This window comes from Neolamprologus brichardi, chromosome 4 (assembly GCF_056152115.1).
Source record: "Neolamprologus brichardi isolate AB-2024 chromosome 4, ASM5615211v1, whole genome shotgun sequence".
Lineage (NCBI taxonomy): Eukaryota > Metazoa > Chordata > Actinopteri > Cichliformes > Cichlidae > Neolamprologus > Neolamprologus brichardi.
Window position 1 is genome coordinate 17,762,365 of NC_142107.1, and position 27,405 is coordinate 17,789,769.

The 27,405-nt window shown below is 41.6% G+C and overlaps 2 protein-coding genes across 2 annotated transcripts; both read left to right on the forward strand.

The window, feature by feature from the left end:
* Positions 1–2,347: 2,347 nt before the first annotated feature.
* Positions 2,348–27,239, forward strand: cavin1a (caveolae associated protein 1a). Its single transcript, XM_006798234.2, has 2 exons — positions 2,348–3,216; positions 24,548–27,239. Exons 1-2 carry the CDS (start codon positions 2,716–2,718, stop codon positions 25,277–25,279), a joined length of 1,233 nt encoding a protein of 410 aa, XP_006798297.1. The 5' UTR covers positions 2,348–2,715; the 3' UTR covers positions 25,280–27,239.
* On the forward strand, positions 12,595–17,688 carry LOC148103003 (uncharacterized). Its single transcript, XM_087839953.1, has 2 exons — positions 12,595–17,084; positions 17,550–17,688. The coding sequence occupies exon 1, from the start codon at positions 12,603–12,605 to the stop codon at positions 16,782–16,784; it is 4,182 nt and encodes a 1,393-aa protein (XP_087696079.1). The 5' UTR covers positions 12,595–12,602; the 3' UTR covers positions 16,785–17,084; positions 17,550–17,688.
* Positions 27,240–27,405: the final 166 nt, after the last annotated feature.

Sequence of the window (27,405 nt, forward strand, 5' to 3'; positions counted from 1 at the left end):
TTTGTTTGTTGTTTGCCTCACCTCTGTCAGTTCGCCCCAGGGTGGCTGTGGCTACAATGTATCTTGCCATCACCAGTGTGTGAATGGGTGTGTGAATGGGTGGATGACTGGATATGTAAAGCGCTTTGGGGTGCTTAGGGACTAGTAAAGCGCTATATAAATACAGGCCATTTACCATTTTTTTGTTTGTTTGTTTTTGTTTTTCTTGTGGCAAAGACCTAATTGTTTTTCAGTCAATGTCCTTAACCAAGTTAACCGAGTAAGAGATGGATGGATGAACAGACATCAGAACCCCTGTAAAGAAGTAATTTTGGCATTCATGCCTTGCAGAAGTATCAATCTGCTGTTGTCTGTTTTAATGCATTGTTGTTTAGTAAGGCCTCCATCACAACTACATCTGTTCTAAAAGAGCTCCTTAGGAGAGACATTTTTTCATTTTTTATCAATACATATTATTGTTTTTTAAAGATAAATTTTCCATTTATCATAAAAAAAGTTACAGTAAATGAAGTTCTAAGAATGTAATTTAATTTCGCTGCCTAAACAAGACCAAAATTGTTGTTATTGATGATTTTAAAGAGGTTCAGAAGGAGTTGCACCCGCCTTTGTGAACAGAGAGAAAGTATCTGATGGGGTACCAAGAGAGGAACTGCGGTGTTGCATGGGGAAGTCTATATTGATGTGGTGAGCTGTGTGGTAGGAGTGGCAGATGGATTCAAAGCAATGATAAATTGTATAGATTTTAGACATTGTGATCTTTAGTGATAGTAGGGAAGACAGCCTGGAGAGGTCATTATAGAATAGTAATATAGAATACATGTGTGTGAATGAGAGGAAGGCAGGTCTAATGATGAACCTACAATGGGTAAAGGTAGTGAAGGTGGAAGAGTTTAAGTACCTTTTGCAATATATATATTTATATGTGTACAAAATATATTCAGCAATATATAACACAAGCAGAAAATGAAAGGGGAAAGGCTCATTTGCATGAACTTCATCCTGACCTCTGGTGGTCAAAGAGACTCTAAAGCTCAGCTCTTACTTTGAACAAACCAACCGGAAGTACTACTGCGCTATTGCACGTGAAATGACAACAGTAGCGTACAACTGTTGTTCCCCCGGAGACCACTGGAGGGAAGTGAAAGTGAACCACGTTAGTAAATGATTATCTTAATAGTTAAGTTAATAGTATTTGTGTTTTTTGATTAAAGATAATGTTTAGGACCAAGTTTAAGTCGCCAAAATTGTCCAAAAAAAGTCCTCTAATTTTAGGCAAGCCGAAAGCACCACACGAGCCTCGTTCGGTTCTTGTTTAAGTGAGTTTCCTTTATAATACACGTCTCAGGCGGTAAGTGAAACGATTAAGGAAACACACACCAACATAAAGAAAGTATTCTGTTTTCTAGAGCAATGAAGAAATACTACTACTAATAGCAGTAGTAGTAGTAGTATTAAAGAAGAAGTAGTATAAATATACGATAAATGCTATGATATTATTTTCCATTTGGCTCGACATGGTATCTATATTCTGAAAAGAAATCAAACAATTTCGCTTTACAATTATTTTGAGAGACTAATACTCTTCATATCACCACTATCAGTTATTGATACAGTTTCTAATAATGCTGTCTTCAAATGATCAGTTGACACAATGGTAACTACTTAAATAACGTTAGGACAACTCTAGTTTTTTCAAGGATTAAACTCAATGTTGTGCAGTGCAGGCCTAATATATTCTCAAACAAAACTATGAGAGAATGTGAATTTCGAGGCTTCTCTGTCCTCCTTACATTGGCTCCCTATAAAGTTTAGGTTTCAATTTATACCGCTTTCTATTAGTGAACTACAAGAGCCATCAATCTCTCAGAACAGCTGATCAGTGCTTGTTGGGGATATCTAAGTCTGCCCTAAGGACAAAGGAGACCGCTTATGAGACTGTGGCTTGCAATATATGGAACTCACTGGGAGTGAAGTAGTCTAAGTTAATAATGAGAGTGTGCAGGCTTGTTTACATTTAGTTTTATCTGTTTATACCATTTAAATAGTTGTATCTTAAGTTTTTCCTAAATTGCACTTTTGTTTTTGAAGCACTTCTGTTCTTGAAAAAAATCTATATAAGCTTTACTTACTTACTCTGTTCAGTGTAGCTGTGATTTAAAACTCTTTCAACTGTGTCACATTTCCCCGTGTTGACCAGATGTTTCTTTTTTTGTGATATCACACCTAGTGGCGCTCACCTTTCCTTTTTCGCTGAGAGCACTTTTATGTCACTGCAAGAGGTGGAGTCTGGAAGTTCTGCCTTGTACTTGGGGACAGAATAGGGTGGAGCCGCAGCAGCAGGGGGAGCTATGGGTGGAGGCTGGGTGTGAGAAGGGAAATCTGTGACTGGGTGCTTTCACAGGGAGCAGAGGCATTTGACTCAGGGTACACATGCTTGAGCTGTGAGAGGCCCTACTCCCCTTGGCTGGCTGGCATCCCGGAGCAGAGGCAGAGAGAGACAGAGAAAGTTGAATACGAAAGACTGAGGGTGAAGAGAATTTTAACTGTAAAGCAAACTACAAAGAGGGAAACAAGTGGTAAAGAAAGTTGTCTGAGCGGTAGGAAAGAGAATAAGGGACTAAGTTGAGTGCAGCGTGGCTCCTCTAGATTATTTTTCACCAGGGTATTTTTATCTGTAGTGAGCGTGCAAGCAGTTTGTATTTGGAATTGAGAGCAATGGCTGATACAGGTGTCAAGAAGGAGCATGGAGCCCTTGCAGAAGTGTCTTACGATGATGAAGAGGTCGCTCTGGTGGGTGCCGCCACAGAGCCGGCAGTAGATGACGATGATCCAGCTGAGGCGACCGATCCGGTGCTGGCAACTGGCTCGGGGGGGAAGAGTGAAGCGCAGATAAATGGGGTCATGATTCTGTCTCTGCTCGACAAGATTATCGGGGTGGTAGACCAGATCCAGCAGACCCAGAATGGGCTGGAGGCCCGGCAAGAAGGCATGGAGAAGTCAGTGTCAACCATCCAAGGGGAGCTGTCTAAGTTGTCCAAGAATCACATCGACACCGCCAACACTGTCAACAAAATGCTGGAGAAGGTACGCAAGGTCAGCGTCAACGTCAAGACAGTACGCAGCAACCTCGAGAAGCAGGCGGGCCAGATCAAGAAGCTGGAGAGCAACGAGTCTGAGCTGCTCAAGAGACGCAACTTCAAAGTCCTCATCTATCAGGTGAAATGGCATCTATGTGTGTAGGTCATAAAGTAATGAAAATTAAATGATTAATCTATTAGATCTGGCTCTTATAAATATAAATATGTACTTGTTAGAGATGTGTTGCATTTCCCACATCACAAACAAAGGTTGGGAAGAAGTGTGAAATTCACTTGAAAGGCTCTCAGAACTACCTTTAGACCTAATCTCACCAGAGGGAGAGAGACTCACACTGCAGCATGAGTTGACCCTTGTTGGGAAAATGAAAAGCGGACTAACAGTTTTTTGGGGGATGCAGGATGACTCGCTCTGTGGTTTCCATGACATAAATGTCTGAATCACTTTTTCCTAAACCCTAAATCAGGCTGTGATGTTTACCAAGTATTCATCAGCTTTGCTTTCCACTACTTAGAAGCCGTTGAGTAGTCAGAGGTGCATTTTTCCTTCCACAAGTGAAGGGAAAACCAGTAGCTGCCATGGAAAATAAAGACAGGTAGTGACCTCTCCCACTCCATGCGATTATCCAGTGAAACCATATAAAGATGAGTGGGTGTAAATAAAAATATAAGGCCCATGAAATATGGCATGAAGGGCTACTTGAGACAGAACCAACGCCCCACCCCTGAGTGCCCAGCAGACGCATAGTTGGCAGGCTGCTCCCATGTAAGATGAAGATGTCGTTTTTATTGTGAAGATTTCCCAGAAGAGCCGCACACTTAACATTCATGCATTCACGCTGTACAAGTTCACACTTGACCACATAAGTGGTTGAGTGTGAGCACTGGGCCAGGCTCAGTTTTATTTCACGTGGCAAGTGTCAGAAAATATGACATGTGACACTGACCAGCTGTTTTTTAGCAAGGCATTTTCTTGTGCTCTTGTGCTGGAATAAATCTCATGACAGCATAAGAAAATTGATTCAGCAGCAGTCACTTTATGCACACAACACCAGAGCGTCTGCTTAAAAAACATTAGTAATAGTGAATCTGAGGGTTGCAAGCCTCGCGTGAGTAGAGCTTACTTCAGGCTCTATATTGGCAGGCACAAAGTTTTCACATCAGCCTCCCGGGATGTCCACTGTGGGAGCAGGTTACACTACTGGCATCTTGCAGAAATCCAATCATAGATCCTAAACCTTTAAATTACACTGCAAAGCAGGTGCCTCCTGCTGTTTTTGACACTACATGTTGTACTGAAAGCCAGTGTGTAAATTTGGTTGTCTATGTTGCAGGTTCTTTATTTAAATGTGTTTGTAAATGTGCAGTTTTCTTTCAAGAAGCTACTAAACTTTTCAAATCAGATTTAAGTATTTTTTTTTTTGTTTACTTATGATTGCAGACAAAGCGTGAATCACCTCTTGCTATTTTCTCACCCGTGACGCACTTATCGCTGGCTGCACTTGATCGTTGTGATATTTTCAAAGCAGTTGTAGGAGCTGGTGATCCCATGTTGCAGTAGCTGTTTTGGGCTCACGCAATCTATTTATTGCCAGTGAATGGCTGCACTGTGTCCAGTTTAATTGACTGACAGATATTGGCAGCAGTGCAAATTTAAAGCTGGCTCGCAGTCAAGTTTCACCACTTTCCACCATCTCTGTGTGTGTTAATGTGTTAGAGTGGGAAAAGTTTAAGATTAGAACTAGGTTAAGGATAAGGTAAGGATTACTGTAAACTATGTAGAGGTTAAGTTAGGTATCTGTGGAAATATGTGTCAGGTAGTGTACCAGCGGGTGAGTGTGTGTAAGTGTTGGTGTGTGTGCGTCTGGGCCAATATCCTCGCTAATGTTGGCTTTCACCGACACTGTCAGTGAAGGTAGAACGTGAATGAGATAAATGAAACTGTTTCAGTGTAGGATTTTGTACTTCACTTACTTGCATTAACTACAGGTTATTTTTCTTGTGTCTGTTTTTGCTGTTCGTTATGCGAATAGCCACATAGTCTAGGATTTCTTGGCCCAAAAGGCTTTGACAGGGATGCTTTAAAATTAAACCTGCAAAGGCGATAGCTTTCAGGATACCCTGGTAACAGAAGGGCGTGACGGTGAAACCAGAGGGGTGGGGAAGCATTCAGCTCTTTACTTGATTAAAGAGCTCAGTGCTTCCTGCTTGGGTTGGCTGTCGTTAAGGAAGTAGAGCTGGTCATCTACTAATTAAAAGGTTGGTGGTTTGATCTCTGGCTGCTCAAGTCTGCATGCCCAAGTATCCTTGTGCATGATACCGTGCCCAAAGTTACAATATTGCATATCACAAATATTTAATAATAAATAGAATAATAAAGTATTTAGGCCTAAATATATTTTTGTTGATGAAGTTTCTTGTGACAATGAAATATCAGACTCACTGGAGTCACACCTGAGCAGATAAATCACAAAAAGTCCTCATTAACTCCAGAATTGCTCTAATCTAAATTGCTCTAAAAGACAGCACTTTCTTTTTTTAGTTTACAATTTAAACTATATCCCATGGACAACTTATGCACAATTCTGGGGTTGTTTTAGATCCATGTCTGTGAGGGTCTTCCTTTTCTCTCAGCACAAGGTTAATCTGTAGGCTTCAGGTGACCAGTATTTTCAATGAGCCTCTGTCTTTAACACCCTTTCTGACTGTTGCGTTCGGTATTGCTGCCATTTGTGGGTCGCATGTCATGTCAAGAGGAGCAACTGTGAGCCCAGGTTTATTTCCTCATCCCCATTAATCTCATGCAGCGGGCATGACTATTGACTATTTTAGTGCATCCAACCAAGGCACACTTCCTGTTTTTTGTTTTTTGTTTGCTGATTGCAGTAGCTGTCAGAGGAAATAAACCCAGAGCCAAGAGATAATTTGATAAATCTAGACTGCAGCTTCTTAATTAAAGCTTTATAGTAGCTGTAATGTTAGAGCTGTAAATATTCTTAATTTTTAAGTAATGATGAAGTTGTACTTTTTGAAACACAAAAAGAAATTAGCCTTTCCTAAGCATGATTACTAACAAAAATAAAAGTAGAGCTTTTTTAGCTTCCTGCTTTTTTCCCAGCTCCATGACAATTATAAAAGATTGGTCATAACCAAACAGAGCAGGCACAGCTATGTCAGTTTTGTAGGCCTTTAGTTAGCTTAGTCAAGGGTGTGTAGTTTATTTTACCAAGGGACCACATGAAAACTTAAACTGAACTTAGTTCTACTAAGTTTGGGCCCCTTGGGAAATTGCCCACTCCTGGCTTAAACAGTTGCTTTTCAAAACCCTTAAAAGGTCCTACCACTGACTTAGCCCTACGCTGTGTCCCATATGGTCTGCCTAGGCAATACTAGAGGACTAGTATCAAAGACGGGGTCCTGCTGTTTCAACTTCAGTGGATTTAGTGTCATTTGAGGGAAAAGAATAATTTGCATATCTACATGCACAGCAAACCAATCATTTTTAACGAGTGCTCTGGCATCTATCAAGTAAATACAGTTTAATGTTAATGGAATGGACCGACCATGCATATGTGCATGGTCACTCCCAAAGATTGACCCAGGAAAAAATGACATGTACTAGTAGGTATGCAACATTTTGCAAAGTTTTACTTTAAATGTGAAAAGTAACCATGCATTTTAAATTGCTATAATTCAACCAATCAGATCTCTCTGTGTTTTGTAATGCTCATTATCTATGTAATTATGTGGATTAATCTAGTTTATGCAATATGATATGGGTATGTCGGTCAGAGTGTGAGACAGTACTGCTGTGTGTCTGGAATTAGGGTGTGTTTGGCTGCAGCTCAAGGACAGTGATATCCATGTGGTCAACTCTATCAGGGAGATGTAAGCTTCTCGGTTACAGGCTGCTTATTCCACACTAGCCCCACAGACCTTCCAGAGCTCAAATCGCAGCCAACAAGCCTCACAACCAGCATAAGCCTACTTTTCTCTTATAGCTTTTCACCGTGCCCAGACCGTTTAATAACCCAGTTCAATTTACTCCAAACATAGCGATTCAACCAAAGCTCTTTTGCTCTTTCATCTCAATAAATCTTTGTTTCTAGGTAGAAAGTGGGTCTCAGGCTCATTAAATACAGGGTTGTTGTGAAGTACTTAGCAGACTCTTGCAGGCAATAGCAACAAACTCTACCAAAAAGCACTCAACCGGCAGCACAAAGTTAGTGTTGTGATTCATCCTGCTGGCATCTCTCTGCCCCTCCTGCCAGCATACTCACTTGTTCTCCTCCCTCCTCAGTTTCTCTCCCTTATCACTCCCCATCAACGCCCTTTTTACTCCCACTTAGACTTCTAATCCACATTTAAACGTCATTCACTCCTCTCAGCCTCTCTTCTGTTTGTCTTTCTGTACTCCTCTACCCTGAAATATCCTGCCGACTCGACGTTTAAGTGTTACAACTTAGCTACAAAGATGAACTCTGTGTGGATACAGTATTCAAAATGCTCATGTTTGTAGTTTTGCTTTTGTGACTTCATGGAGTCAGAATGCTCTTGGTTTAGGCTTTTCTTTCCCAAATTTGGATGTACTCCTCTAATCGCTCTCTCTTTCCTTCTCTCACATATTTCGTTGACAACAGGGAACAACTTAGCTCAACCCAATAAGTAACAGTAGCCCTTTTTCATTCTGTTTGGAACTCCTTTTTATTTTTGAGCGTCCTAAGCCATTATCCTTTTGCGGCAAAAATACTGCTTTGTCATCTGTGTATCAGTTGGCGTCCTCTGCTATTGTTCGGGTTGTCTTTCTGTTTTCTTTGCTTTGGTTTATTTTGCAGGAAACTACATAAATATACAAGATTATGTTGAAAGAGACAGTTATTTAGAACAGTTAAGACTGGCTAAGGACCAGAGGTTGGGTAGGATAATTGAATGGATTTGACAAACAAGCATACAGGACATTTCCTCTCTGATCTACTTTTTCAGATCAAGTGTACAACACGGTGTGGTTTCACCAGAAGCTGAGGTTGGATTTGCTGAGAGTGTTACTCTATCCCTCCCTGTGCTTCTCACGCTAAAGTATACAGTTTATACAGCAGAAAGAGGACCCCTTGCTACTTCAACATGTGAAAACAGTGTACATGTGTATATATAATTAGTAATTAATATATTAAATGTGGCTGATAATTTTGCCTGTGATTGCTTAAGTTAGCCGCTGTGTCAGCTCAGTCTTACACAGCACTTACAGAGAATATGTGATCGACAGGATGTAGTGCGCTAGGGAGATTATGACATAGTGCATAGAGATGTTGTTTAAAGGACATGGGGCTAGTGTTGTGTTACGCATGAAAACCAAAAAACCCTCACCATTACCTGCGACATCAGTGTGCATATGTATCAGCATTATCTTTATATCTAATGTTTTCGTGTGAGCTGTTTGCCTTGCTGTGCAAGAGATCATTCTGTGGTGCGTATTTTAAAATAACCATATTTCATGTGTCCTGAATTCAAGCCACAGCTGCCTTCCCATCTCGCCAAGCATCCCCATCCCACAGCAGCAGACATGATTTACCAGCTGGGGCACTGATCGGGCCACCCCTCAATTTTGTCATTTGTAGTTGTCATCCAGCTTCTTGGCCAGCTAACAGACATGTGTCCTCATACCACATCACAACTTGGTGGAAGCTTCTGATACTCTCTGGGCTGTTTATTCCAAGATTTGTAGGCACTAGGCACACCCTTCATCTACAAGAGCACAGCCAAAAAAAAAAAAATAAAGTTGGCCAAATGATATGACTTGGTATATTTAAGGAAACTGTTATGTTGCCTGTTGCTATAAATACACCAGTAGCAATGCCACGAAATGCCATAGTGTCCTATTTCATTGAGTGGGTGTGAGTTTAACAATGTGGAGTACCATTTGATTGATAAATTGAATTACAAATGGCAAATGTGGATGTTTCTCTTTGTATTTCTTGTAATTGTGTATATGCTCTCAATTGTATATGAGATTTGTTCAATCGAAAGCTTTCCTGTTGAATATCGTTCACACATCTTTACTGTAAGTGGACACTTCACGACTCCTTGCATATATAGGTGTCTGTTAAAGACATATAGATATGTTTACTATTAATATGACCAAATGTTATTCTTAACATGAGTGCATGTGAAAGTAAGATCTGGACTGTGCAAGCCGACAGTCTAAAGTGCTACAGTCAGGTTTCCCAGTGGTATGTTTCGCTGCTGCTGTGACGGCTTGCTCTTCTTGTCACTGGCATGTGAATTATAGGCTGTCACTCAGCGTGTGCCAGGACACCGTGGGTTTTGTGTACCCTTGGCATTAGATTTTGCATGCACATGGATGTTTTGGATGATTAATCTATAAATAATGGAAACAGTAATGGAAACAATTATGTTAACAATGTAAGAGGCGAACTTTGAAGGTGAAATGTGCTTGTAAGCTCACATATAAGTACATAATTAAGACTAAGTGTACAATAACATTGATGAGTTACTGAATTGACTGCAATCCCATTTTTAATATGTCACCATCATTGTCAAGTCAAACCGAGTAGGAGGTGGAGAGCCCTGAGGCAAAAAAGTAAAAGTGACAGACTGGAGGGCGGAACTAATCTTGTGTCTGGGTTTCTGTCGGGAAGGAAAAAGAAGGCGAACGGGGGAGCAACAGGAAGTTGCCACTTACGGGAAAAGCCCAGCATAATTCTTTGAATAAGTTGTCGTCAACATAAATATTGTGTGGAACTGAAGTATCTACAAAGCCAGGGAGGCAGCCGGTAAGGAAATGGTTGCTGACTATGTTAAAAGACTTTGAAGCGAGTTGCTAAAGAATCGCGGCTGCCGCTAGCTTACGTAGCATTAGCACTGTGCCGTCAGTTGGTCGCCTGTTTACGAGCGGCACCATTGTTTATTGTTGGTCTGCATATGGAAGACTGTTAATGCTTGCATATGGTTAAGAGAAGCTGGTTATAAAAACTATTGTACTGCTTAAGTTCTAATGCAGATTGATCATTTAATTTAGCACTTTAATAGAAAGCAGTATTTCTCAAGGTGTATGTACAATTGTTAGTGAATTACATAATTTGATCATTTAAAAATACTCAAGTAAATATTGTACTACAAAGCTTACGCACTGCATTGATGTGTTTAAAAAAGAAAATGTGTTTGGGATTGTTTACAATACTTGCAGATGTGTGATAACAAACATAATTGGTAATTTGGGTTTTGGTTTGTATTTAAAGGTTTTTCACCTATGGCTGACTATGGCCGAAAAAGAAGATTAAAGAAAAAGGAAAACAAAAGATCTGCCTGGTCATTGAGTGAAATCCAGTTAAACACCTGTGGTAGATGCGTCAATCCCTTTCAAGCGGGGAAGCTGCACAATCTTAAAGAGCTTGACAGTGAAAAACCGGGAAATCAAAATCTGGGAGCAATGACCTGGAGTCCTGGGAAAAGGGAATAATTAGTGTAAAGAGAAAATTCGGAGAATCCCTCAAGTTGCATGTGCCATTCCCGTTAATGAATAAACCCCAGTTCAAGCCTGAGCACGCAAAAATGGCAGACCAAGCTGCTGGGAAGTCAGTTGAACAACTCAAAGGAGTGAGGACAACAGCCAAGAGATCATTCTCTCGTCTGGTTAATAGCATTACGAGGACGTATGAGGATATGACTGAAGAAGAACTCAAAGATAGTTTCAATAGACTGTCAATGGAAGCAGAGAAAGTCATGGAGGCCAATGATGATCTAGAGGCCGGTTTCATTACAGAGCTAGAGGCAAAGTTTGACACAAGTGAAGCAGTCGTGCTGACAGAACAGCAGAAAGTCGACTTAGCAAAGACTGCAAGTGAATGTGAGTTAAAACTGAAGAAAATAAAAACCCTAGTCAGAGAGGCTCTCTGGGCCAACTTTGGAAGTGCAGAATTGTCCACAGCACTACAGGCAGCAGAGGCTGAGTGTGAACATGTTGCTGCCATTACGCCTGACGGTAATTATGAAGTGTATGATTTCGTTCTTGGCCACCTGAAAGAACTGGTGGGAGTGGCAAAGGAAAGGTATTGCAAGTGGAAGCATTGGATCCCATCAGGTGTTCGGAGAGATCTTCAAAGCAATATACAGAAGCTGGAACTCTGCGTCCCCAGGCTGGTTTCCAGAAAAGCTGACTTTCTGGAGATGAGAATAAAGGAGGATGCTGATCACCTGTTATCATTGCCAACTACCTCCGGCTGCCCCATGCCAATCATCAAGCTGAAACCAACAGCACTTCCTAAGTTTCTTGGAAATAAACGAGACTTCCACAGATGGAAGAAGGAATGGGAGGCTCTTCAGGTGCAGGCGGAGCCATCTGGTTCGAAAGAGGTCAAAAAGTTTCAGCTACTTGATAGTGTGGATGAGAAAATAACGAGAGAACTTCGACTCACCACTTACAACACTGCAGATGACATCTTTCGTGTTTTGGAGAATCGGTTCGGCAATCAAACATCAATTGCTATTGAAATAGTGGAGGAGTTACAGAGAATGCCAGCTGTTAAGAGCCACCAGCCAAGAAAAATAGTGGAATTAATTCAAGCTGTGGAGAAGGCGCTTCAAGACCTGGTTGACCTTGGTGACACGGGGGCTATAAAAAACCCATTGGTGACAAAGTCAATCGAAAGTAAACTTCCAGAAGCACTCAAAAAGGAGTGGCTTATTTATGTTGCAGACAGTAGAAACACGGTCACCCCAGAAAAACGATTTGATAGTCTTCTGGAATTCCTCAAAGAGCAAGAAACCATATATGAACAGCTTGATCATCTGAGAGAGGAAGAGCCAAGTAAGCGAGAAAGAGTGGAGCTGAAACATTCCAGAACCAAACTCACCAAATTAGGTAGTGATGAAGGGTGTGTGGTCTGCGGTGATGGAAAGCATAAAAAGAAACTCTACTTCTGCAGGCAATTTAAAACATTAAAGCTTGCAGAAAAGAAGGCTGCAATTAAGAAACTAGGCGCATGCTGGAGTTGTCTCGAGGTTCATGACAATGGGTCATACTGCAAACCCACTTATCTGTGCAAAAACCCAGGCTGCAAAGAAGCACACGCTGCGGAGCACCACTACTACCTATGCCCTAATGCTGAGGTGAGGAAGGGAAGTGCAGCAGGGAGGCAAAACAGATCTGATCCAGAGGGAGGAAAGGTCAGCAGGAAATGTACGGAGGATCAGGAGGAGTTCCTCAGAAAATTGTCACCTGAACTGGCAAGAGAATGCAGGGATGCATTTTCAAACACTGCATCTAGGACATGCAGCACCACCAAGGAGCAGCCAAGTCTCCTATTTGAAGGTGGGTTTCGAGAGCTGCCAGTAATCATGATGCTCCTTGAGGTAACAGCTAATGCTGGGCAAAAGATTGGGACATTAATTGACCTGGCTTCTGACACCAACTATATAACCCACAGGGCTGCAAGCAGTCTTAACCTAAGAAGTGAAGAAATCACTCTGGTTGTTCATGGAGTAGGGGAAATGAAAACGCATGTGAGAACAAGGCGGTATCTTTTAAAGATCCGAGTCAGAACGCCTAGAGGCACCCTTAGGTCACACCAACTGGTCTGCTATGGACTCGACAGCATAGCAGAAGTCCACAAACACGTCACACCGAGTCAGCTACAAAGGTTCTTTCCGGATATACCACTCAACGATCTTGTAAGACCAAAAGACATTCATCTGCTTATAAGTCATAAAGAAGGTCGGCTAGCGCCTCAGAGGAGTAGAGTCATCGGTGACCTTGTGTTATGGGATGGGCCACTTGGAAAGACGGTTGGGGGAACTCACCCTGAGCTCTTCGAGGAGCTCACTGTCTCTGCCCACATGTCCAAGACACACTTTGCCAGGTCAATGAGAGCAGCAGCTGTCAAGTATGAGGAGCTCATTGGCGAGGCCTCAGACCAGTCTTCAACAAGGAAGCATGTTCCTGCTAAGATTCAGAGGTCAAGCACCTCAACCGCCAGTCGAGAATTCTTAGAGTGGTGGAAGTGGGATAGCATTGGTGCTGCATGTGAGCCAAAGTGTGGGGGTTGCCGTTGCGGAAATTGCCAGCCAGGTGGGAAAGAAATGACACTGGCTGAGGAAAGAGAGCTTGAAATAATAAGAGAAGGACTCACCTATGTCACGGGTGATGGCCACAGCGACGAGCCACACTGGCATGCCAAATACCCTTGGGCTGAAGATCCAGCATCCTTACCAGATAACAAAAAAGGAGTTGAGAGCACATTCCTCCGGACGGAGAAGACATTGGCCAAGGAGCCTGAATGGAAAGCTGCTTATGCCGCTCAGGTGCATGACATGGTGGAGCGTGGAGCCGCAGTCAAGTTGTCCAAGGGCATGATCAGTAACTGGGATGGGCCAGTGTGGTACGTGAGTCACCTCATTGCTCCGAATCCCCACTCTGTTACAACTCCAGTGAGGCTTGTGTGGAATAGCAGCCAGAGGTTTAGAGGTGTGAGCTTGAACGATCTGCTAATAAAGGGTCCAGATGTCCTCAACCAGATTCGAGCGGTTCTCCTCAGATTCAGGGGCGGAGTGTACGGAGCCCTTGGTGACATAAAAAAGATGTACAATTCAGTTTGGTTGGAAGACAAAGAGATGCACCTGCATAGATTCCTCTGGCGGGACTCTGAGGATGACGAGCTGGAGGAATATGCCATCACAAGGGTGAATATTGGAGATAAACCGGCAGGATGCATTGCACAGCTGGCAATGCGTGAAACTGCCAGCCTTTCTACCTTTTCCCACCTCAAGGAGGAACGTCGTGTACTCCAGCAAGACAGCTATGTCGATGACATCCTTACCTCTCACAATGACATGAACCAACTAGAAGTCATTACAGAGAACATTGGGCGAATTCTAAAGGCTGGAGGATTTGAGCTGAAACCTTGGGTCTTATCTGGTCAAAGTGGGAGGAGGAAGCGCGATGACAAGGGTGAGAAGACAAGAATGAAAACCATAGTTCTACCAAACCAAATGCGTGACGAAGAAAACAAAGCTCTTGGTCTGGGTTATATAGTGGAAGAAGACAAGCTTCATGTCATGGTAGCAATCAACTTCTCTAAGAGGAAGAAAAAGATGCGAGTTGGCCAAGACCTTGTCCAGGAGCAGATTAAGACCCACACGCCAAACCCACTGACACGAAGAGAGCTTCTCAGTCAAGTGTCAGGGTTGTATGATCCAGTCGGTTTGGTCACTCCTGCAAAGCAAAAAGGAGCAATCTTAGTTCGCAGAGCATTCCAAGAGACAAAAGTAGAAAGCTGCTTGGTCAAGGACACTTGGGACATGGCGCTCTCAGATGCCCTGAGGGAGGACGCCATTAGGCTTTTTGAGGAGTATTCCCAGCTCAGCAAAGTCACATTTGCAAGGGCGCTAACTCCCCCATGCTTCACCGAAGAACCCTGGGCAATTACTTTCTCCGACGGAAGTGAGCAAGCCTATGGGGCAGTGTTGTACTTAAGGTGGAATTCAGATCAGGGCACAATCATCAGGTTGGTGGAGTCCAAAGCTAAGTTAACTCCATTGGACCACAAAGGGGATGTTGTCAAAGCAGAGCTGTGTGGGGCAGTGTTTGGCTCACGCCTAAAGAAATACTTTGAGGCGCAAAGCCGGATTCAGGTTGAGAGGTGGTATCACTTTGTCGACAGCCAAACCGTCATTGGGGCAATACAGCGAGAGAGCTATGGGTATCAGACCTTTTTTGCAAATAGGATTGGAGAAATACAGAGCAGCACAAGGATTCAAGATTGGTGGTGGATCCCTGGCCCTCAGAACATTGCGGATGTAGTCACAAGAGGAGCTAGTCCCAGAGATCTAGATGAAGACTCAGAATGGCAAAATGGTCCAAAGTTCTTGAGTTTGCCTGTGAGCGAGTGGCCAGTTAGGTCAGCTAAAGAGTTAGCCGCCACTGCCAAAGAAAACGTCAATAAGCTGCAAAGAAAGGCATTTGTCGCTGCCTTGACAAGGGCCGAGATAAGAGGGCAAGAAGAAAAGCAAAGTCGGGCTGAGGCCCAGGGAGAGCAGCGAAGACCACCTGCGGGGTCAGTCATCAAGAACCTTTTAGATGTCAAGCGGTTCAGTGACCTAACTCGATTGGTTAGATCAGTTGCTTGGACTTGGAGAGCAGCTAGAAAGTTTCTTGGGGGACATCCAGCTGCTAATGACCCAAAGTGGGAGGCAGTCCCGTTGGCAGGAGTAATTTCGGTGAAGGAACGTGAAGATGCCCTAAGAGACATCTTCCTTGCAGCACAAGACAGCGCTGTCTTCCCAAGCACTACTACAGATAGACTGGTAGTATACAAAGACCCAAGCTCTGGGCTCTTTGTTTGTGGTGGCCGAGTGCAAGCTTTTAAGAAAGACCAGGTTAGTGTTCCCATCTTGGCTTATGATGCTTGGACGTCTACACTGTTAGCCCGGGAGGCCCACAATGAGAGTCATGAGGGAGTTGCTGGGACCCTGCTCAGAATGAGGAAGAAAGCGTGGGTCATAAGAGGGAGAAGGATTGCTCAAAAAGTTGTTGATGGTTGTGTGGTTTGCCGGAAAGCAAAAGCACAGAGTTGCCGGCAAATAATGGGCGACTTACCTCCGGAAAGAACTCAACCTGCTTTACCTTTTGAGTTCACAACAGTAGATCTCTTTGGACCCTACCAAGTGAAGGATGACGTCAAGAAAAGAGTCATGATAAAGGTTTGGGGGGTTGTATTCTGTTGTATGGCCAGCAGGGCGATTCACACGGAGTTAGTAAACTCCTTGTCGACTGAAGGCTTCTTGATGGCTTACCAGAGATTTACAGCAATTAGAGGACATCCAAGAAAGATCTGGTCAGACCCAGGTACTAATTTCATAGGAGCAAAGTCTGTCTTGAAGGAACTTTACGGATTCTTGGAAAGTCAGAACAAGTTTGTCTTGGAGGAGACTGCGGCAAAGAATGAAACAGAGTGGATGTGGAAAGTTAATCCAGCTGATTCCCCACATAGAAATGGAGCTGCTGAGGCTGCTGTGCGCATTGTGAAGAGAGCACTCCAGAGTCTTGGAAGGGAGTCTGGGCTAAGTTACAGTGAGTTCCAGACAGCTCTCCATGTGGCAGCTAACCTTGCAAATGAGCGCCCGATTGATGCCAGAGTTCAGAGTCGGGAAGGTTGCATTCATTACGTCACACCCAACAGTCTTTTGCTTGGTCGAGCATCTCAAAATGGGGACTTCAAGATGTTTGACTTTTCCGTTTACCCCTATAAGAGACTCCAAGCGATTCAGGCAGAAGTGAGCAAGTTTTGGAGGTCCTGGAGCCAACTTGCTGGCCCCAATTTGTTTGTAAGGAGCAAGTGGCACACTGCACACAGAAATGTCGCTGTTGGAGATGTCGTCTGGTTAAGTGATCAGAATGCACTGAGAGGACACTTCAAGATGGGCATAGTCGTCAGCACTAATCCAGACAAAAAGGGTATTGTGAGGGACGTCAATGTCCGGGTGTGCTCCAGTTACAGCGGTTCTGTGGCTAAGTCCTTGAGAGTGGAGGACTTAACCTCTGGTTCAAAGGGAGCGACTCCGGTGGCTCAAGCTACCATCCTTCATAGAGACGTCAGACGTCTAGTTGTTCTGTTACCTGTGGAGGAGCAAAATGGGACCAAGCCGTCAGCATCATGCTTCAATGGGATGAGTTAAACTGCGGTTTGCTTGTGAACTTGGCGATCTCCTGTGTTCCAAGGGAAGATCGAGTGGGAGGTGTCAAGTCAAACCGAGTAGGAGGTGGAGAGCCCTGAGGCAAAAAAGTAAAAGTGACAGACTGGAGGGCGGAACTAATCTTGTGTCTGGGTTTCTGTCGGGAAGGAAAAAGAAGGCGAACGGGGGAGCAACAGGAAGTTGCCACTTACGGGAAAAGCCCAGCATAATTCTTTGAATAAGTTGTCGTCAACATAAATATTGTGTGGAACTGAAGTATCTACAAAGCCAGGGAGGCAGCCGGTAAGGAAATGGTTGCTGACTATGTTAAAAGACTTTGAAGCGAGTTGCTAAAGAATCGCGGCTGCCGCTAGCTTACGTAGCATTAGCACTGTGCCGTCAGTTGGTCGCCTGTTTACGAGCGGCACCATTGTTTATTGTTGGTCTGCATATGGAAGACTGTTAATGCTTGCATATGGTTAAGAGAAGCTGGTTATAAAAACTATTGTACTGCTTAAGTTCTAATGCAGATTGATCATTTAATTTAGCACTTTAATAGAAAGCAGTATTTCTCAAGGTGTATGTACAATTGTTAGTGAATTACATAATTTGATCATTTAAAAATACTCAAGTAAATATTGTACTACAAAGCTTACGCACTGCATTGATGTGTTTAAAAAAGAAAATGTGTTTGGGATTGTTTACAATACTTGCAGATGTGTGATAACAAACATAATTGGTAATTTGGGTTTTGGTTTGTATTTAAAGGTTTTTCACCTATGGCTGACTATGGCCGAAAAAGAAGATTAAAGAAAAAGGAAAACAAAAGATCTGCCTGGTCATTGAGTGAAATCCAGTTAAACACCTGTGGTAGATGCGTCAATCCCTTTCAAGCGGGGAAGCTGCACAATCTTAAAGAGCTTGACAATCATCATGAATTTGCTCTGAATTAATACTAGAGTCAGTTACTGATTTGGTTGAGTGTTGCATTAACATGAGTAAAATGCACTTACTTGATTATAACATTACATAATATTATAAAGCAGTAATTGGCATTTTTTTTGCAGAAAAGAACAAGGTTACAATAATAACACTGTCCCTTAAAGAAGACATGTTCATAGTAGATTATGCAAATGCATGCATACACACACTGAACATTTTAAAATGTGAGATTTGATCATTTCTAAAACTACATCCTATTCTTACCTTGGATGTAGATATAATACCATGTTATATAATACGTTTCCAGCACTCTGGCTTTTAGCTCGGACAGGGACGTAAATGGAAAAGTAAACTTTCCATCTTTGCATGAAACTAACCCAGCTGGGATTCCAGTGGTTTCACGGTAATGGATGTGGGAAGGCTGGGCTGGGGAAAAGGGCTTCCCCATTTATGAAATAACAAATTACTGCAAGAGAAAAAAACAAGAAACTCCCTTCCTGTGGTATAAAATATAACATGGCATTGCCGTATTGACTGCGTAGTATAAAGAAGTCCTCTTTTTTGCATTCAATGTGACTATAGACAGAGCTGAAGTGGCTGTTTTTTTCCCCATAACCCACAGGACACTTTAACAAGATGCCGTCAGGGCAAGTTGTTTAAAAGGAATAGGGGAGCTTCATGAAACATTGTATTCTTAGTCACAAACCCCAAACTGCCTGAAGTAGAACGCAGCTAATTTAGTCATCTGTGCATTGCTTGAGCCTTATTTGGGAGAGCGTGGGAGGCCTCAATGACCAGAGTACATTAACGTCCTTATTTTAACCTCCACACACTCGTTGGGGATCAAAGCATCGTGATTCACGCCATTGCAACGCTCTAACACACAAACCTCCTACTCTGCTTCTTGTCAATCTTTCATTTAGCCTTTTTCAGGTCTCGGGGGGGGGGGCAAGCGGGTCAATGAGATCACTCATTGTGAAAGCTAAGTGCACAGCTGCAAGGACTGCTAAGGATCAGACAGCTGCTACTGTGACTCACTGGAGAGGCCTTTCATCACACTGCCTCAAAAGGATTGGTGTGTGTCTGTTTTTCACTTGAGTAGGTGGATCAGGGTTGTCTGTTGTATTGGCATGGGTTGATTATCTAACAATAGTCCGGCTTGCTACGTTTCCAAAGGCAGCATCAGTTATTAATGAACTGCGTTGGTTTTTTAAATCTGACATTTATCATAGGTGTAAGTAGGGAATTAAAAAAAACCCAAATGTTTGCAGTTAATCAAAGCAGAACAAAGCCACAAACACCTTTAGACAGTGTTGGGAAGGTTACTTTTAAAATGTATTCCATTACAGAATACAGAATACATGCCCCAAAATGTATTCTGTAACGTATTCCGTTACGTTACTCAATGAGAGTAACGTATTCTGAATACTTTGGATTACTTAATATATTATCATGCTGTTTACAACTACATGAATGTACTATTCCTGTGATTTATTACTGTTACTGAAGGTCCGCGGCTCCGAACCGTAGTAAAGGGACCTCTGGCTAATACGTGGGTTCTGTGTCGGGCTCATAGCCGAAAACTAGCTTTACTTTGTTGTCTGGGTCAACTTTGCTAGCGAGAGACAGAGAGAGGCGTTGAAAAGCTGCTCCAACGGAACTGATTGTTTTTGGAGGAAAACACGAACACGGTGTACAGTTGAGTCTTAATAGCTTACTTACAACTGGGCTCGTCAGGCACTCTTCTTGGCTGCAGTGGTTATTATTATATTTACATGCTTCCAGCTCCCGTTTTTGCTCGATGACAGCTCGTACTTTTCCTTTTTCTCCCTCCCTCGCTCACAGACACATAACGTGTATGGCAGTCCATTCTCCCTGCAGCACGGACTACACTGCCTATGATGCTACATTCTTTAGAGCTATACCAGTAGCATTCTGCCTATTAGCTTAGCACAACAACAACAAAAAGGCCTCTCTCACCCAGGAAACACGCAGAGAGAGAGCGTCACCGTGTTACCATGGCAACCGTAACGCTGCCACCCGGAACAACAGAACGTAGCTGTCAAACAAAATCCAAACAGTCCTGACGCGACAATATGAAACAGGGAAGTACCGCCGTGTAATCCATTTATTTCAACAAAGTAACTGTATTCTAAATACCACCTTTTTAAACGGTAACTGTAACGGAATACAGTTACTCATATTTTGTATTTTAAATACGTAACGGCGGTACATGTATTCCGTTACTCCCCAACACTGCCTTTAGATTATGATTACACATACCACAAACTGAAAGCTGCGCAACCACCTTCTAGACACGTGCTGAGCAGAGAACACAGTCACTGTGTTGTGCATGTGCAACACTTCTGACTTTTAATAATCTTGGCTTGACAAAATGATGCTAAAATCTTGTCAGCGACACAATAAGTATGCAAGAGTGTTAAACACAGTGGGTTAGTAAGGGTCTATTAGCAGATAGAGAGACAGCGACAGGCCAGCGGCTTTCGTCAGAACGTCTGTTGTCTCAGTATAGTGCTAATTGAGGACACTGTTTCCTCTGTTGTCCTTGGTAACAGAGTGTATGAGTCAGACTAGTAACATTAAGCCTCTGACAATTAAAAGGTGCTGCTGTTGTCAGGTAAACAGTTTTAATTAAATTATATTTCAGGCAGGTTTTTAACCTTAATTAGAATTTTTCATTAAAAACCAATTTCCTCAAAGCCAGAGGGTTTAATGATTCTCAGTGTTTTAATCTTTTCCTGCTTCACTGTTTCAACTGTTTTTCCATAATTGATTTAGCTGTTTTCCACCTTTTTCTTTTTCTAGGATTCACGCCATTCGTTGAGTAGAGCACACTTACTCCGTCACTTTTCCCCTGGAGCTTGTTAGCAAACGCACACAGAACTACAGTGCTCACTTTTCCACAGCGATTAAGTGGAAGGAGTAAGGAAGGTAACACAGGGACGCAAATGGAATTACTATATTTGTCCTCAAGCTCTTAAGGGGCGTGCACACAGGAAGAGACAAACGGCAATGCTGCAACTGTTAAGGAAATCACTCAAAGCCCTGTACAAAACTTTGCCGCAGTGGAGTGTTTCGTGTTGAGTGATTCGCTTTTTATGTAAATCAGTGTTAATCTCTCAACTTGTAATCTCGCTCTTAAACCCAGACAGGGTTTATCACAGTTTCCATAGAGTGGGCTGTATCAGGTTTTCAGAATGTAAACAGTGAAACTTTCCCATGAGCCTAGAAAGGCTAATTGAAGATTTTATAAATGTGAAGTGCGACGCAGTACTCATATTCATCATTATAATTTCTAACAGAGTTATACTTAGAGCTCACGTAAGCTTGTGACAAATAGATTTGTATATAGTATGTGTTTAAGTCGTAGACTAGGTTTGAGGAGTAGCCTTAAATACTGAAATGTTGATCTCTACACTCTAATATGTTGCAACTAGACCTATAGGCTATATCGCAAAAAAGAGGCATCCATATAAAGGTTTTTTTTCTTTGTTTGTCATATATTTATGTTTAGGATCTTAAAACAGACAATCATGGATTGCAGTGTTGGCCAAAATGTAAGTGGTCGAGACACACTTTCTAGTTTAAAAACAGCAGCTTTTACAGTAAATATTTAGGACAGAACGAGACAAAAATGAATAAAAGAGAATAGAAAATACTGAAGGAGCCAGCCCGTCTCTTTGTGTAACATACTTGTTTTCTTCATCAGTTTTAAGTAAAATGTTTGTCATTTTTCTCACAAAAGTATTTCGGCCAATGATTTGATTTGCTTTACATAGCTCTAGTGAGGTGCAGTATAACAATCAGCCTCTTTCACCATGTTATGTATGATTTCACCTATTTCCTGCCAGGCACTGCTGTTTTCCATTGGCTCCACACTTACTTTTCAAGCGCTCAGTATAGCTTCATGGGAAAAACTGTGAATAACAGTGTCTCTGTTTCTGTCGGCTTACATTACTCATACTTGCTCTCAGTTACGCCATTTTCATGCCTTTTCTTTGTGTTAAAAGCACAAGACACTAATAATATAATGTATATATTTGCACATAAAAGTTCTGCAGGAAAATCTGAGAAGGGGAGGAGGAGCTGGTGTATACTTTCTAAGGTCACCTAAATAAATTAGATGAATTTAATTAAATGAGCACATTTAATTCTGTGTGTGGCTATCTTGAAGTGTGTATATAGAAGTTGTCTTATATATGAGGTCACATTTTACAACAACAAATGGGAATCTGTTGCAGTATTATGTGCTTATGCGTTCAAAAATATATTTAATTATCATCACATTACTCAGCCCTACTGTGCTCACTGAGCAAACCTGCAAAACATTTGCAGTATATATTTTAGTTTAAGAGGAATATGCAATCAGCAACTGCCGAGCATGTGCCAATATATTGTTGTAGACATGTCAGCTGTTTGTCCAGCTAAACTACCCACCAGAGACAGCATGAGGGGGTGGTTGCTATGGTGATAGAGCGCTGTATTTATCTGTTGCTGTGTGGGAGGGGAAGGGAGGGAGCGTCTTAGTGGTGCAGTAGCCAGAGAACAGTACATGGAATCCAGAGAGCGGGAAAGGCCAGCCTAAAATAAACCCACACAGAGTGGGTCGAGCAGGTCTATACTATATACAGTGCTGAATATGGTTGCAATGTCCATTTTATGATAGGATCGCGTGGCAGTATTTGAATGGTGCAGAGATATGTGCTACTGATGTGATCTGACAGGTGTTTGTCTTTTAGAAGTTAGGAATAAGAGCTGATAATACAGGTCACTTAATATTTAGTGTTATACTAGTGATATTACAGTTGTTATATTACAGTAGGAAACTATTAATTATCAAAAAACTATAACTTTCAAACCTTAAGCCAACTTAGAGCAAGGATTCTTAAAATTTTGATGACCATGTGACAAGTAAAGGAACCAAAACACAATTTAGGGCCACACAAGAAAAAAAGTGTTATTTCAGAATGGTGGTTTATGCTGGTAGCTAATGCAGATGCAGTGTACTTCAGCTTTTAAAGTCTTACTGACCCCTCAATGTACTTTAGATGTCACATTTATGCAGCATTTGTCCTATGTACTTCAAGCACTTTATCTACATCACATCAGCAGTCAGTTTAGAATCACAAGTTAACTTAGGAAACCCACACAGGTACAGGGAGAACATGCAAAAAGCAAGAAAGAATGAGTATTCTTGCTGTGAAATGACTGAAATGCTATTTACGCCACCATCAAGTTACCTAAATTGTCATTTAAAGCGTAAAAGGGCGACTACTGCCTAGGCAGTATTCGTATTTTAGTGTATGCATTGTAATTATAGCAGCTTATAATGACAGTGGCTGACAAATTATTCCCACCTTATTGAAACGTTTCTTTTTACAATTTTCAAATAAAGATGTGTCGTCCCTCATAGTGGAGATGATAAACAAACCTTTGCTACATGCGAGCAGCGCTGTGTCTGTTTCATCTGAGTCCGTGTTCTGCAGGATAATTATTTGTCTGATTGTGGCTCTTTAGCGGACTGATATTAGACAAAATAGATGCCTCTTAAATTAACTTCAGATGTAAACACTCATTGTTATTTGAACCTAGATGTCAGACTGTGAACATCCTAAATATTCCTAAATATCTAGGTTGGTCTCATGAATTACAGATTTTTTTCATGTGTATCTACAAAGTCAGTGACTATAGTGATGGTGCACTGAGGTGTGGTTCAGCAGGGTGGGTCGACTGATCCCTCTATCAGTAACTGACAGTTGGGGGAATCACATTTCTATCATAGTACTGCTCCTCCCTTTGTGGATATCTGGAATGACACTGTCCTGCCAAACAACATGGAAATGTGCTTTACTTTGTTGACAGATGTAAAATAAAAAATTTAAGTGCTTTGATTTAAGGTTTTATTTTTGTTTTTTTGTAACTTGTAGGAGGGTATTCAAATAGATGCACATCCAAGTGGTTTGACAGGGTGATACCTTCCTGTCTAGCTTTGCATAGAACAAATACTATGGTCCTGCTTCTGGGCTTACGTATGCAGCAATTTCTGGTCATCTCTGAAACTGCTGCACTTTGCATTATGTGCTAAACCGAAACTATTCTAACCACTAAGTATTTCCAGTGAAATTTAACCACCAGTCTTTATTCTGCATTTTATTATCAACACTTTTGCCGACCAAACACAAGTTGAAATTGTCTACTGAGAGATTTAACTGAAGATTAGGTCTTCAGACTTTTATACAGAAATGATATGTAAGTGGCAGGAAATAAACCTGTGGTTAGATGAACAAATTGTGAGCTTCAGTTTCATTATGACTAAAGTTACAGATAATATAGAATTCCTTTCAAGTTTTACTAGTGTTTTAAAGACATGCCATATAATAACTATAAATATGCCTGGCTACATTCTTTTATCTTTCATAACTAAAAATTTAAAACCATTTTGTTTGTGCAATTTTCAGCATATAAGTGACACCACTAGATGGCACTCCGCACCAGCTGCACACAATGACATGTTTACACTGACTACTTGATGACGCATGACTCTGCAGAGTTTCAGGCTGAAATTTGCAATTCCGTTGCACACCCAAAGCCCATTATCTTAATTTTGTATAGGTGGTACATTTGAAAACATATTGAAACATATGCTATTTTTATATTATTCATATAATGCAATTAATGAAACATCACGTCCATTGAAATGTTTGTAAAAATTGTTGTAAAGCGTGTTTAACTCAGTCTCGCTCACTCTGCTACAGTGGCTTAATGCTCTTCCCTCTTTCTTTCTTTTCTATTTTGTCCCTTAGGACCAAGTGAAGCCACCAAAGGCATCCAAATCCAAGACAGCAGAGGCGGTAGAAAGTAAAACAGCGGAGGGCCTTGAGCAAATCCCTGAAGAGGGACAGGAGGGACTCCCAGACAATCTTAATTCAGATGAAGAGGTGGTGATTGAAGAGGAGCTCATAGAGACTCGTACAAAGCGCCTCCAACGCACCACAAAAGAGCAAGTCGATAACATAAAGAAAGCCTTCTCCAAAGAGAAAATTGAGAAGACCAAACTAAAAACCAAGGAAAACTTGGAGAAGACCAAGCAGAGAACCCGTGACAACCTGGAGAAAACCAAGCACAGTCTTGAGAAGAAGATGGGCAAGCTCGGGACCCGCATGACCCCCAACCAGGAGCGCAGGGCAAAGATAAAGAGTTCCAAAGAGAAGATGAAGAAGTCACTCACCCCTGACCACAAGATGTATGCTCGTTCCAAGACCTCCGTGTACCGCGTTCCCCCTTTTACCTTCCATGTTAAGAAGATCCGGGAAGGGGAGGAGGAGGTGGTGCAGAACACGGAGATGGTAGAAGTGAGCGAGGCCGAGGTTCAGCCAGGGGGAGAGGAGAACGGGATGGGTGTGCACGTGGAGGTGGAGGAAGGGGAGCTTGTCAGTGTAGACAGCCCTGAAATGGATACTCTGTTGGAGGTGACTGAAGACTCTGACCTGGTCAGGGTGGATACAGACCACCTAAAGAAAGCCCAAAGTGAATAGAGTCTCATAGCTCCACAGGGCTGTGAAAGAAATTATATTAAGATGAAGAAGGAAACAGAATACTGATAAATGAATATAATCACAAAGACACAGTAGAGACTTTATAGATGATTACAATCTATGACATCTCATTTGTTTTCTGTTCTCTTTGTATTGTTCCCAACAGGGATAACTTTCATATTTGTTCATATTTAGCACTCAAATAATGGAAAGAAAGACAAAAACAGGAATTGTGTTACAGGCTGACTGGATATGCTACACTTAGAAATTAGAGTATTTGTTGTTTGTTGTTGGTTTGATTAGTTGTGTGGCTAAAAGAAAAACAAAAAAAAAATTGTGATTAAGAGACAATATTTAGTGTGGCATTTGCCTTAACAAATATGGAAAAATGAAGTTCTTGGCAATGTTTGTGTTGTAATGGACGGGTGAAGTGATGTGAATGTGTAAAGAAAAATAAATGTAAACGTTGTAGACGGATTCTTCTACAGAAGAATTAACAGGTGAAGAAAAGATCTGTTGCACTGGACTTAAACTAAGGCGTTTAACTCAACTGTACTCCATATTTCGTAAGATTACAAACATCTTCCCAAATGTTACAATACAGTGTTTCTCATTGTTAAGCACTTAAGTGTGAATGGCTGGAAATAGATGTGCAATTTCTATTAATATATACTAGGAACCATGAACCTGTGACAAATTCAACTATCACAATGTTTAAATGCATAACACCACACTAAAAAGCAAAATATACTGTCGTATATGTGGGGTGGTAAAATTTTCAGCTCAATTTTCAGCTTTCATTCATATTGAAAAATGAATAACTGAATGAAAATATTAATAAGATTCGGAATGTAACTTTTGCAATAGTAAAAACAGTGTTTAATGAGGATACAGCGTTTGGTGAATCTGAACACGTTCTCACTAAGCTGCACATATTGCACTGCTGCACAAAGGGGAGATAAAAAAAGACTGTATCACCATGGTCACAGCTCATCACAGTACATTTTCATGCCTATTAAAATTTCTCAAAGTAATTACAGACAGAAAAAAAGATGGTCTAAAGAGACGCGAGATGACAGTTTAATGATCGCTGTATGTAATATGGAGAAGCTGAACTATTACAGGAACATCCAAAGCAAAAAACTACGAAAATTTGGTCGTAAATTATACAATTTGGTTGGCATAAGATGGAGAAAACAACCAAGCAGTAATGAATGTAAACTGGTATGGCAATGCACAGTCAGTCTTCTGATTTTGTAAGGCCGAGCATATCGCTCTCCAGACAAAAACAAGGTGAATGTATGTCTTCCATTTTGCCTCCCTGGAGACTTGAATGACCTTGATGTGGTGCAGACACACACGCAGAGGCCTACTGTGTAGCATCGACCACCATTAAAGTAATCAATGGGCGGGGAAATACAATTAAGGAGAGTGCTTGGTCAGAGCACTTCACAAACCAGAGAACATTGGGAAAGACAAAGGGGGGGTCTGCGTGTCTATGTAAGGAAGGGAGAGACTACTAAATGGTGACACGTATGTGCATGTCACGTACCCAAGCATGAAGCTGAAATCACAAAAAAACAATAAAAAAATCAGCAGTGGGCCTGTGAATTCACATGGGCATGTCATTTTCATAGCATTAGCCTTTTGTTTATTTTACTTTTTATTTTTTTGTATTTTATTTTATTTTATTGGCAAAGACAACCTGTACTTTATCCATAATAGTCGCTGGTTCCTTTAGAAGAAATGTGTGTTTTTGTCACCCTGTTTATTTTGTCTTGTTTTAAGCTGCTGGTTATTCAGAAAATGAGCTTCAACATTGCTGCAACCTTATGTGACATAATATTACGCTTGGTGTTACTGATTTATATTCAAATAATGACGGTTGACTGATTATGTTGTGTTTAAGGCTTTTTATGCCTAACAAATTCAATATAAATAAACGCCTTACTAAATAATATTTAGTGACTGGCATCATTCTTATGAACCTGGCTGATAATGTTGTCTTGTTTGTCAGTTTATAAGTTTATTTGTGTTCCTTTACCTACCGTGATCAGAGGGTTGAATTATAACTAAAGGTAAATAATGAAGCGCTCTAGTGTTATTAAACTCTCGATGACGTCGGC